The sequence below is a fragment of the Pestalotiopsis fici genome (genome assembly GCF_000516985.1).
Source record: "Pestalotiopsis fici W106-1 unplaced genomic scaffold PFICI_Scf_12, whole genome shotgun sequence".
In the NCBI taxonomy this organism is placed as follows: Eukaryota; Fungi; Ascomycota; class Sordariomycetes; order Amphisphaeriales; family Sporocadaceae; genus Pestalotiopsis; species Pestalotiopsis fici.
This window is the reverse complement of record NW_006917102.1, coordinates 1,357,094-1,370,301: the sequence shown is the minus strand read 5'-3', so window position 1 is coordinate 1,370,301 and position 13,208 is coordinate 1,357,094. Positions and strand designations below refer to the sequence as shown.

The 13,208-nt window shown below is 51.9% G+C and overlaps 4 protein-coding genes across 4 annotated transcripts; all 4 read left to right on the top strand.

The window, feature by feature from the left end:
* Positions 1-1,216: 1,216 nt before the first annotated feature.
* On the top strand, positions 1,217-3,721 carry PFICI_14170 (uncharacterized protein; the record flags this gene model as incomplete). Its single annotated transcript, XM_007842751.1, has 2 exons — positions 1,217-2,457; positions 2,512-3,721. 2 exons carry the CDS (start codon positions 1,217-1,219, stop codon positions 3,719-3,721), a joined length of 2,451 nt encoding a protein of 816 aa, XP_007840942.1.
* A 1,859-nt stretch (positions 3,722-5,580) lies between these two features.
* On the top strand, positions 5,581-6,207 carry PFICI_14169 (uncharacterized protein; the record flags this gene model as incomplete). The annotated part of the gene is made up of 1 exon (XM_007842750.1): positions 5,581-6,207. The coding sequence occupies one exon, from the start codon at positions 5,581-5,583 to the stop codon at positions 6,205-6,207; it is 627 nt and encodes a 208-aa protein (XP_007840941.1).
* Positions 6,208-7,047: 840 nt separating this feature from the next.
* Positions 7,048-9,000, top strand: PFICI_14168 (uncharacterized protein; the record flags this gene model as incomplete). The annotated part of the gene is made up of 6 exons (XM_007842749.1): positions 7,048-7,650; positions 7,725-7,779; positions 7,889-8,031; positions 8,091-8,639; positions 8,700-8,859; positions 8,888-9,000. The coding sequence occupies 6 exons, from the start codon at positions 7,048-7,050 to the stop codon at positions 8,998-9,000; spliced, it is 1,623 nt and encodes a 540-aa protein (XP_007840940.1).
* A 1,423-nt stretch (positions 9,001-10,423) lies between these two features.
* Positions 10,424-12,697, top strand: PFICI_14167 (uncharacterized protein; the record flags this gene model as incomplete). The annotated part of the gene is made up of 2 exons (XM_007842748.1): positions 10,424-10,634; positions 10,785-12,697. 2 exons carry the CDS (start codon positions 10,424-10,426, stop codon positions 12,695-12,697), a joined length of 2,124 nt encoding a protein of 707 aa, XP_007840939.1.
* Positions 12,698-13,208: the final 511 nt, after the last annotated feature.

Genomic DNA, 13,208 nt, shown 5'->3' with positions numbered 1-13,208 from the left:
TACCTCTCTCTCTCTCTCTCTCTCTCTCTCTCTCTCGCTTTGCTTACCAACCTACGTGCGTGCATCTCACTCTGCCACTGCTGCTTTTTCGCTGTGCCGTGCGCCGCGTGCAAGACCCAGACAACCAGACGAGCTCCCCTGCGGTGCGGCCGACGGGACCCCTTCTCTCAAATGCACCTGCTGATGATCGAGGGAGTTGGAGGAGAGGAAATGCGAGTCTACAATCCACAAGCCCCATTTTCAGTCTTTTGAAATGATCATGAACCCCCTCCCCCAGTTGTCCCCTGCTCCTGGTTAAGCTTGCAAGACTGCTGGCTGCTGAATTAAGCATCGAAAAGAAACGAAAAAAATTAAGATTTCCCTCCAGGCATCTCATTTTGGAGCCTGCCAGAGAGGCTCTGCATTAACCATCGTGGGTCTTCTCAACAAGGTTTTGCGCCATCATCCTTAAAGTCTGACCCTCGCAAGGGGGGCGTCAGGCCCCGGAACCACGGTGAAATCGGGGCAGGGCCCAAGCCTGAACAGGCATCGCGGAGCAGCAAAGATGGGTGTCGAGGCCCATGGGATCGACGAGTACCGTGGTATTTCTCGACCAGGGCCAGTTTAGCAAACCCATGCCATTATTGATACACCCAAAGTAACCCACCAATGACACAGATGCGAGGTGCCGGGTCCCCGCCCAAATCGACGACGAAACCCGCCAAGGCCAGACTCGTTCCCCTGATGGTGTCCTTGGTGTCTTTCGCCCTGGGTGCCCTTGTACTGTAGGTGAGCGGTCCACACCCACACCACACCACAACCCCGTCCGCTACATACTACGGGGAAGGGAGTCCCACGCTGGCCCTCTTCTCAGCGCCCAGCCCAGCCCAGTCAATGTCTTCTACCTCTGCCCTGCCTACACCCCCAAACGTGATCCTGTCAACGACTTTCGAACCCGTTTTCGTTCGACTCGGACAGAGAGACAAACACAAAGGACTCGACTTTACGACAAGTGCGCTGATCGCGAGAAGGATTGATTCGAGTGATACCAGTTACCGGCAACCGAGGATCAACATCTGATTGAACATACAGCACTGCCGCCCATGACCTTTGGTGGTTGAGAGCTTACTGGTCACAAAACCACTGATGCTGCAGAGCGGCACTGCTCTGTGAGCAGCCACCACAACACGCTGTACCAAGCCGAACCCGCCACCCCCAAAGACGACAAAACGTAAAAATGAATGGAGGAAGCGACAACAAGATGCCCATCGAGCGCAGGGCTTCGATGCGGACATCCATGAGGTTATCTATATCACCTGGCGAAGATGACGACTATGACATGCAAATGATGGGAATTTCAGACGGATTCCGTCCAACAAACATGACACAGCCACCTCAACAGCCATTACCAAATCCGCCAATTCCGTTGCAACCAACTCCATCAACGAAGTCTGTACAGAAGCCCAGGCCCTCGAGTATAGCAAAGCCGCCACAGCCTCGTGAATCGTTCTCCTTACGGCACGATGGTGGCATGGGATCCTTGGCCGACTCGGTGGTTGCCGGCTCATCTAGTAATGTAGCACAAACGGTTGCTAGAGCAGAGAGCCCTTACCAAGGACCCTCGGGACCGTCATTTCCATATCAGATGTATACCCAGGATGTGAGACCTCAGCGTACAAACAGTCTGGCGACCACGGTGACCGTACCGGCTACGGAGAGATCGTACAATGGCCCAAATAACCCGACACATCCGTATCAAATGTACCCACAGAACACGGCTGCAGCCTCGGACGTGCCGGAGGGAAGAGCATCCCCGGTAATTCCAGTCGGGTTTACAGGAGCAGTAGACAATTATCAAAGGAGACTCGGACCCGAAGGAGAGGAGGCTGGCGATATGATTGGACCCGACGGACATACAGAGCAACTACCGCCATATACCCGGTATCCTGACGAGGCATACCAGAGGAAAATTGCTGGAATCGGTGGAATGCCAGCAATGGAGCCATCGGCTGGGGCCTCGTCGGCGTCGCAAGCAGCGCTGGCAGTGGGCTCGGCCTCGGTACCAACGTCAGCAGCAACTTCAGTATCGTCTCCCTCGCCACGGTCATCCGCTGGAACTACGGCCCTGCAGGCCATCCCGGGAGCCGGAGGACTTGGATTGGCAACTAGAAATCCCGAATTTGCTTCGACGGATGATCTATCACTTCAGGCTGGACATTCACCACAATCGCGGCAATCCCTCAGGAGTTTCACCAGCGAAGGCGACAACCCTCAAATCAACACCGCGGCCCAGACGGTATTGAGCGAAAAGAAACCGGCCAAGAAGTGGCAAATCATTGCCAGGCGAAAGGTGTGGGGTGTGGTGCCATGCTGGGCTCTCACAATCACGCTCATAATCATTGTAATGTTGGCAATTGTATTGGGAACGGTATTGGGCATCTTCTTCAACAAACCGAAGAAGCCGCCGCCGCCCAGCGAGTACGTCCACCATTCTCAGCTATGATATCGATCATCCTGCTGACAGCGCTGCAGTAGTTCGTCCGCTACCATGACTTACGATGCGTCACCGTTATCTACGGTGCCTGCTGATCTAGCAGCTTTGCCCAGCGGCGAGTTCGCTTTGCCATTGATGCTCACACGATCACCAACAACTTGTTTCAATGATAGTACACAAGCACAAGCTTGGAATTGCAATCAGGTTTTTGCACAACTGAGCCTGCATATCGACAAGCTCTCCGAGACTCCTAGCACTTCGCAATACTCCATGAGTCTCCACTATAATGAGTCGTTCACAATCGAGAGCGACGAGTACTCTTATGGCATGCAGCCTCCCAAAGTTAATGACGTCACAATGCTATTGGTCACAGATGTCAATGAGCCCACGCGTGGGCCAGCTTGGGCATTCGAGGTGGCATACAACAAGACTGTGATTATTCCTGAAGGTTTATTCCCGGGCTCTTCCTCAAGTTCCAGTTCCAAGAGAGGCAGTCCTCCACCTCCGCCGCCTGGAGGTGGAGGTGGAGGCTTTCCCGGTGGAGATTTCAAGCGAAAGGGGTTGGCTCAGTCGGGCGACAAGCCATGGATATGCTCATGGGATGGTACAATCCTCGAGGTTTTTGTCTACCCAAATCAAAACAACAGCCAACCGTCTCTGGTATTTCCGGATTCGGGTCCCTCTTTTACTGGCGGTACAACCACTGCTACAGTAACCAGCACCGCTTCGTCCAGCACTGCTACGTCAATCAGCACAGATGACGACGATAGCGAATCCGCTGACTACAGAAATCAATACACGTCGCATCATCGGAGACAAGCTTCAGCGAGCCCGTCTGCAACCACGACAACATCAACGAGCGCGACAAGCACTATTTCGTCGTCTGGTGTTTTTGACACATCGGTGCCTAGCCCCAGCGATTTCCAGGTTCCCTTCTTTCCCCGAGTTGTCAAGATGGAAGAGCGGCGGCTCGCTGGCAGCCCATCGGTTCAGCCATATTGTCGCCAGTATCAAATCAACAGCAATGGTCCGGCTACCCCACTCACAGACTCAAATGGTCATCCAATCGAAGTCAAGATTGTGGAGATCGAGCCTGACGAGGATGAGTCCTCCCACGAGCGAAAGAGCTCTCGGAGAGAAAGGCTAGTGCAGAGAAAGGTAATTGACGACTATCTCAACAACGGCGTCAAGCCTCGCGACTCGGACAGCGACATGAGCAATTGCGGTTGCATGTGGTGGGCCACGTAGAAGTCAAATCACGAGAAGGAGAGACCCCTGAGCCTCGAAAAGGAATGAAAATATCACGACACTTGTACATGATTGTCTCGAATGAGACCAACAGCACGGCACCGGCGTTTTCTTTTGGATTGGTCAATCTTGGAGCCGCGGCGGCTTATTCGAAAAGAACGATCTTGGGTTTTTTATATATTTGGTCACATGGAGCGGCGTTGGAAACTCACCCACCTGGCATATCCTGCCACTCATTGCAAATTTTATGCTTATATTGCGGAATCTCGAGAATACGGAAACAAGCATGGTCCCTTTTGTCACTTGAAGTCGACCGGCGTTGGCATGGAGATTCAAGAGCACTGATCTTGTTGTCAACAAATAGGAATTTGGCAGAACATATACAATTATCTGGAAAATTAGCGACGGTCCGGTTTGGGCTATAATGGTAACTCAGCATGTTACCAAAGGGTCAGGAGAACTGCGATATCTCGAGTTCGGATCTGACTGACATAAATCTTGTAGAATAGTATCCTACTTATTTAGTGAACGAAAGAAGAAAGAAAAGATATCTTGACCATGCCTACTCGTGTTCATAGGGTTAGTGAAAGCTGTGTGTCTATTACCTTCGGTGAGCTACATCAATGACATCTTTTTCATGCGTTGGGCCTCATCATCATCACTATCAGGCCTCAACGAGAACAATGATGACAATGATGATAATGTGTTTCGGTCAGCACCCCTGCCGTTTCATGCCTGCCAACCGCGTATGGTATTTGCGCGGCCATGCTATTGACCACGGTGGAGGACATATGAACTATTAACGATGTGAGGCGAAGATGAAGGAAGTTTATGAGGCCAATTTACGCAATAGCATCTTGCTCTGCTACAGTTTACAAAAGGCACAAACGCTCCAGGTTTTGGCCTCCTTTCCCAGAAACGCGGGGATCCTCGCGGAGAAACGAGAACGGGCAACAGGTCTACCTGTCCATCTCCCATGTCATTGGGCGCCAGGTGGTTACGCAGGCACACCATCTCGAGTGCCCTGCTTTCATTACCGTGGGGCTGGCACCCAAGCACCCTTCTCTTTAGAGGTGAGTGAGTCTACGCCGCCCCGTCTCACCTTACCCAAGTGACAAGTTATTGGATATCCACCATACACGTTTTCGCTGAAGGATTCCTGCACTTTCTCTTTTGCCCGTGGCGTTTTGTTGCCCCGTCTAGATGGTATAGGACTGGAAGAGGAGGGGAGGAAATGCCTTACTTATCCTATTTCACTCACCCAAGCCCCAGCGAAAAGGAAAAAAAGTAAAAACTCATCGGGCGACCGAGAGGCCCATTTTCGTCAAGCTCACCCCCTCCCCCTCCCCCGTCGCCCGCGGTCCAACGAATCAATCACTCGCATAGCTACTACCGCCCAGGTGGTTTTCGGAAAGATGCCTAGAGAATCATGCAGCGCTCGCCTCATATCGTGGCCAGCTGCGCCCGGTGAGCGCGAAGACACAACCCTCACCCTAAATGGAGGCTCTTTTTCTTGTTTTGGATGAAGTCAAGAGACTTGCTTCGCCACCGGTTCGGGTCTAGGGGAAGGGAGACCAACGCCCAAGGGCTTTGAGGTCTTTCTTGTATATATTTTATTGGCGTCTCCTGCTCCTGGAATTCCATTCCTCATTTGTCTGCATCGTTTTCTTCTATCGCACTACAGCCGATGTTTGTGTGGATAATTTGATTCCGTCCAGTTCGACCTTTGGACAAGACCTTGGGTGTTGAGAGCTGCAACCTCATTCTTATTGTAGGCATTGTACTGTCGCCCATTACTTGCTTGTTCTATTCGCCCACACCAGTTCACCTCGGCCCCCAACATCCCTCTCCCAAAAACCATGAGTGGTCACAGCCTATACTCGGGCTACTCGGGTAGCTCGTCCCGCTCAAACCGTACCTCGGTCAGCTACTGCCAGCCCGAACCCGGCCGCCACCACGGCGGCGTGTACCGCGAAACGGACCCCCACGACAGCCGCGCCGTGCGCTTTGCCGCGCATTTCTTGCAAGGTCCCTTTAGCGGTGCTTTGAGGAAGAGCGACCGTCAACACTCTTCTTCTTCTTCCCGTCACGGTCATCATCATCATGGCGGCAGCGGCAGCTCTTCCTATTCTTCCGCGCCGTCATCGTCGTCGAGGTATTCTGCGTCTAGCACGAGGAGCCGGTCTCCCGACTCGATGCGTTGGCAACAACAGCAGCAACAACAGCAGCAACAACAGCAGCAGCACCAGCAGCAGCAGTATCAGCATCCACAGCAGCAGTATCAGCAGCACCAGCAGCAGCAACCACGTTACCCAGGGCCGCAAGCTGGGTACAGACCTGCTGGTCCTGGCTATGGACCAGCCGGGCAGCAGCAGCCGTCCTTTGCGCGCCAACCGCCGGATGTCTGGGGCAAAGGCCAGCCGCAGCAGTCTGGTGGTTGGCCGGGCTCCGGACCGCAGACGACGCATGTCTTGTGGGACGATTGATTATATTATTCATCGTCCCCACTAACATGGGTCACTCGTACCTTTCATTCTGCGTCGCTTGTCTTCCTTTTTTTCCTTTATTATTTTTGTTTGTTTGCACAAGTCCAGCTTTTCTCCTGGATCTTTCGTGTATTGATACCCCCGAGAAACGTTTCTTGTTTATTGAGAAAACAAGCAGGGAATGACATTTTGGCTTTTGCCATTCCTTGAAATTTGTGTATACCTTGGGCGTTTTATTTCTGGTGGCGGGGCCGTGTACCAGGAGTTTATAGGACGTTCTAGGGTTGGATGGAATATGGAGGTTTCCCGCCATTGAACGGTTGGGATTGATAACACGTTAAACGACTCACAAGAGTCGTTTCTTTTTTTAACTCGGGCGCATCATATCCCGTTTGTCTAGTTGAGCAATATTGTTACAGTACTATGTGGTACTAGTATAGGAATATACTGCCAATCAGCATCTCATCTCATCTCTAGTTCCACATGTGGTGATTCGTGGCCAGCAAGGTACTCGGATGGTTTGTATGTTGACTACCACTACTATGACTACTACCGTGTATAGCCAAGAGGGCCAAGGCACTAAAAAGATGGGGCAGATCAACTGTAACTGCAGGTCAATGGGGGGCGGCTTCCAAGTCTTCCGGGTCGAACCACTTTCAAAATAATTTGATCCAGAGCTAGGAGTTTTATTTCATCATAAACAATTTCCAGCAACATTTGCATCACAATGACTTGAGGGGGATTCTATGCTCGAGCTCTTTGTTTCCAGATACCAACCGAGTTGTCGTGTACTTGCTCCCGGTTTGAATAATCAACTCTTTTCTCTTATCGGCAGCAGTCATGTCATCCAGTGCCACCGGCCCGACCGACCTCGGCGGTCAGACGCCGTTGCAGCAACACCAACATCAACAGCCGCTACAACACGAGGGCTACAATATTGCCGACCAGATGGAAGTGCGCGCTGCATCGCAGTCAAACGGCCAAGGCGAACATGGTGATGACGACGATGACAACGATGAGCAGCGGCTACCTTGCCGACTGCCGCGCAGCTTGACCCTCCGTCTGTACACATCACACTTTCTCTCGACATGGAACTCTCGCGTCTTTGAGTTTGGCGCCGTGCTGTTCCTGGCCAACATATTCCCAAGCACGCTGCTGTACATGTCGGTATACGCCCTCGTCCGCAGCGCCTCGGCCATTTTGTTTGCCCAGTCCATTGGCTCCTGGATCGACCGCGGCAACCGCCTCACCGTTGTGCGGGTCTCCATCATCGGCCAGCGTCTCGCCGTGGCCGTGAGCTGCGCCGTACTCTGGCTGATGGAGCGCAAGGCGGGCTCGCACACCTACAGTGTAATGCAGGGCCAGTTTGCGCTTGTGGTCCTTTTGGCTTGTGTGGAAAAGTTGTGCTCGGTCATGAACCTTGTCTCGATTGAACGGGACTGGGTACGTCAAGCGTCCTTCTTTTCATGTTTAAGTGATATTTGTAGACTGGCTGACGCTCTTTACCCAAAACCCAGGTTGTCGTCATGACGGAGGGTAACGAGGTTGTCAGGCAAGATCTCAATGCCCGTAGTAAGTCTGTTCCTGGCATGGTTTTCTCCAGCAAGAATTCCCAAGAGAGTTCTCTCAAACTCATTTTCTATACCTCAAAAAGAAGATTGCTAACATATGCTGCTCAAAGTGCGCCGCATTGATCTTCTCTGCAAACTTCTCGGACCCTTAGTCATATCCAGTATCGCCGCAGCCTCAACAATTATAGCTATTTGGGCCACGCTGGGCATGAATATTGTGTCGGTGCTTTTTGAATATGTCTTCATTGCACAGGTAACTATTCTGGTAACTGAAAATAAACGTCTGCAACTTACTGATTACATACTCGCAAGGTCTATAATCGTACCCCGGCCTTGAAGCGTACACCGCCAGCATTAATGAGCGAGGACCAACGGCCGAATACAGACGGCCACAACACTCATGCAGTACAGACGTGGCTCAAGTCCATGAAGGCAAATCTCCTGCCGCTGGGATCCCTGCCTTTCTACTTCCACCAACCGGCTTTCTTGCCGTCTTTTTCACTCTCCCTACTCTATCTTACTGTGTTGTCCTTTTCAGGGCAAATGATCACCTACCTCATATCGATAGGCTATACCAATCTGCAAGTGGGTTTGGCCCGGACCGTGAGCACCATGTTTGAGCTGAGCGCAACTTGGATCGCTCCCCGGATGATGAAGCGCGTCGGCCTAGTGCGTGGCGGTATATGGAGTCTTTCCTGGCAGATGATCTGGCTCGCTGGTGCGGTATCTTGGCTCTTTTCTGACTTTCACGGCGCCGGTACCAACAGCATCATGGCCGGGTCCGGACTGGTGGTTGGAGTGGGACTCAGTCGTGTTGGACTTTGGGGTTACGACCTTTGCGCCCAGGCTATTGTGCAGAATGTGAGTGACTTGACGTTGAATCAACTACCTCCTGGACCCATCATCTGACTGTCTTTGCAGGAAGTCGACGCCAACCATCGCGGCACCTTTTCAACCGTCGAGGCAGCTTTTCAAAACTTGTTTGAAATGTTCTCGTACGTTACGACAATTGTATTCTCGGATCCCAAGCAGTTTCAGTGGCCCGTCGTCATTAGTGTCGTTGCAGTGTACATGGCCGGCGGTATGTACGCCTACTTTGTACGTTGTAGGAGAGGTCACCTACTTCATGTGCCACGCTGTAGCTGTGAAAAGTCGTAAGACGGCGGAAATGGAGGTAACACCATCTATCATCAAGTACCTGTCAACAATGCATCAGCGCTAGGAGAGTTAGCCAGACTGCTGATGAATCGTTTCCTCGCTTATTTGAGAAGTGAAAACAAGCGAGACGTGATATTCGTGTGATTCCTTATAGGATTGACTGTCTTATTCGGAAGCCAGCCTGTATCGGAACTATGTTTCATAAAGACTAGGTCCCATTGTGAACAGGTTCAACGAGATTGACTACATGAATCAACAACACAAAGAGAAATGTATGAAAAAGAGTTCCAAAGGGCGTTTAATCTCTACCCTTTTTACACTTGGAAAACCTAGTTGCCATCATACCTAGGCAGTATAGTGTACGAGTAAGCTCTACACTATTGATAAGCAGAGAGCAACTCCACTATTTCCAGGCTGCAGAACGCCCAAACCAAACCCCGCGATCCTCTCAACCATCCATCATCACTGTCTCCACAGCAAAAAACATCACTTATAATGGCAAGTGACTCACCACCGAACTCCCTGAAGACGGCTATGTCCATCGGGACAAGAAAGGGTTGTTGTAAACGGCTTGATTCTTCGACTCCAAAGCGCACTTCATTTCCCATCAGACGTAGGTATTAGTGACGTTCTCATTCAAGTGTTTAATCGCGTCTGCAAACAGTCTCTTCCACGTCAATGTTCCTTCTTTTCGATTAATGGTGTAACATATTGCAAAAGTTTTACAAAATTAGAATTTAAATATTTTCAATTTGCAAATTTGCAAAATCACATGTAAATATCATTGCCGGCAATGAACAAGATGTTTTCGATTTTGTACGTCCACATAAAAACTTGGGCCCTGGCTGAATATGTAGAAACATAATCCATCTTTCCCCCACAAGTGCCCGCTGCACTAAGGCTGTCATACTGCAAGGTTCAAGGTCCCCAGTCCAGATAAACGAGAGCGAAAGTTAACATGGGTTACGGGAACCCTATAGGAAAGACAAAGAGTGGATTAAACCTTGTAGAACAAACAGCAAGTAACAGGCAGTTGGTGCCTGAATAACACTGCCACTCGGCGAGAGGCCTGGACGCTATAAAGGTGCCTTTTGGATCGTAAGTGATTATACTATTCCACAGAGACGGGATCATTTACACAAGGCAGAAGCACCAGTATTCGACGGACAGTGAATCATTCGGCACTGCGCAAAATCCATTACTTTCTTTCATCTATAAATAAAATCCCACCTAACCTTCTCTTCTTTCGTCCACAACAGATTCGTACCTCTGGGTACTTTCTTTGATCTGGCATTCCTGCACCCGCCACACCAGAGGCAAGGGGCGCGTTACTAGACGAACGCAACGGCGACGACGGCAACGGCGACGTTTGCAACCTCGACCCTTGCCAAAAGACGTGAAAATCCATTCTTCCATATAATTGCCATTCTTTCTACTTCCATTATTCCAATTGGCTTTTTTCGCAAGCCGATTCAAACACCGACACCATGGCAGACCTGACGACCACGCCATCTTGTACGATTCCGTCCTCGACGACGACGGCATCGACCCTATCTTGTCCGACTTCTGGCCCGTCAGAATGGCTTTCTCTCCAGGATTCGCAGGAGCAGCAAGTGGCCCCGCTCGCAATGATCGACTTCTTCTTTCCAGGATTCTCCCTATATGCCGGTGCCGTGCAGCGCACCTTGGGCATTGACTGTAAGCAGCTCCTTGTATCATCGTCCCTCACTGATGCTGGCTTGTCTCTTCCACAAGCACATGCTCGGACACAAATGCTCGAAAATAGCTCCTTGCAAACTTATTCATCAACCTGAGAACAAGGCCAATTGCTGACACAAAATGTTATAGTGAGCATGTACATTTCAGGCCTTGTCCTGCTCAGTCTGTTGACGTGGATCTGGTGTTGGGCCTCAAGCCGCTTCTTGAAGACCATCGAGACCTACTTCATGTCGAGCGTCGATATTCGCACCGACGATGATGTGTACTCGATTGTCATGGCCTGGGTCGCAACCCAGAAATTCGCCACGTCTGCTCGCCGCTTCGTCGCCAATGCCGAGTCTTCCTCCAGGGCCTGGCACCTGCGCAGCTACGACTGCGATAGCTATGACGCAGAAGACAGTACCGACTTGTTGCTGGACCAGGCCGGCGGCGGCAATGGCGGCACCCCGGACGGCAGCGTTCAAGGTCAGTTTGGCAGGAGGGCTCTGGCCTACAGTCCGTCCTTTGGCACTCACTACTTTTGGTATCGAGGCCGCCTCCTCCTCTTCAAGCGCGTCGCCAAGGATTCTACATCCAGCTACCCCAGTAGTAATGAAGAGATCACCATCTTTTGCTATGGACGCAACCCTTGGATTTTGAAGAGGCTACTACACGAAGCCCGCGCTCTCTATAACAAGCGGGACGAGACCAAGACAATCATCTTCCGCGGGATGCTGCGTGGTGGAACGGGGATATTAGAGCCCGAATGGCAGCGGTGCCTAGCACGCAACTCTCGGCCTTTCTCAACCGTTATTCTCAATACAAAGATCAAGCAGGAGGTCATTGACGACATGACCGACTACCTGAATCCAGCGACCAAGCACTGGTACGCGAACCGCGGCATCCCGTATCGCAGGGGATACCTGCTCCACGGCCCTCCGGGTACCGGCAAGAGCTCCCTGTCGCTCGCCCTCGCCGGCTACTTCAAGATGCCCATCTACATTGTCTCCCTAAGCTCCGTCACCGCCAGCGAAGAGCACTTGACGACGCTCTTCGCCGATTTGCCGAGCCGATGTCTCGTCCTGCTTGAAGACATTGACACGGCCGGTCTCACGCACACGCGCGAGGAGGATGGAAGTGACATCGCCGAGACGGACGATGATGAGACGGACGATACTGACACCGAGTCGGCTGCCGACTGCTCCAAGACGAGGCACGGCCCTGTTGCTGGCGGACGCCCCGGCGGATCTCCTGGCGGCCTATCACTCTCAGGCTTGCTCAACATCCTCGACGGTGTGGCATCGCAGGAGGGACGAGTTCTCATCATGACGACCAACCACGTCGACAAGCTCGACAAGGCGCTGATCAGACCTGGTCGTGTGGACATGATGGTAGAGTTTGGACGGGCCGATGAAGACATGTCGGCAGCCATTTTCCGGGCTATCTTTGCGCGTCTCGAGGGTGACAGGGACATTTCCCACAGGGATGCCTCGGCCTTGGAGGAGATGAGCCTTCAGGCACGGCGGAAGCGAGATGAGGATATGGCACAGGAGCAGGTCAAGGAGACCGCCCGGGTCGAGGCCATGGCGCTCGAGTTTGCTGCGCGAATTCCGGCTCACGAGTTCAGCCCAGCTGAACTGCAGGGCCACCTTCTAAGACACAAGAGGGATCCCCAAGCAGCCATCAACACTGCCGACGAGTTCGTGGCCCAGACCCGCCGCGATCACAAGGACAAGGAGCTCAAGGAGGCCGAAAAGAAGCGCAAGGCCGAGGATATGAAAAAGCAGAAGGAGGAGAAGGCAGCCAAGAAGACAGACAAGAAGAACAACCGTGATAAGAAGTGCAAGGAGGCTAAGGGCAAACTGTGTGCTGATTTAGACTCGGAGTCTTCCGACGCAGGCGCCGAGTCTGAGAACAAGATCAAGAAGGAGCGAAAGAGCAAGACCAAGGGAACGCAGACGAGCAACCAGCCAGCATCCTCTGACTCGGAATCGTCCTCTGTAGTTGAGGTTGAAAAGCCCGAGAGCTCAGTCGGAGGGGACCACACCAAGGCAGGGGAGTAGGGTGGCGGCGAGCAACTCGTCAAGTCCAAGCCTCAAAAGATGGACTCGCATGATGGCGCATCGACAAGCGCCGGGATATCACAGAATGCCCCCTGACTTGCGAAAAGATCTAGACTAGATCCGTAATTGTAGACCATATTCAGAAGCTTGAGCTCGTGCAGTACATGAACTTGGTGGCAAGCTAACTCAAGTTGACCAGCAAGAGAGCACATAATGTGGGTGTCGAGTCGATCAGTACGAGCATAAGAAGTGTCATGCTGACTAGACCCTCTAAGCTGGAGGGTAAAGCCCAAGTTTCCATCCCATTTTACAGTCACGTTGTTTTCCCATTTGTTGAACGATCGAGCGTATGTTTGTATCGGTCAAGTTCCCAGCTATACAGTATGGCTGTCTATCCTATTGGCTCATTGCATTCCCGGGCAGGTGAAACTTCGATGGTCTGCTGTGGTGAAGGACGCAGTCGCCGTAATTAGCCCCATGTTGACCTGGAAAGGCCCCCAGCCTCCAGAGT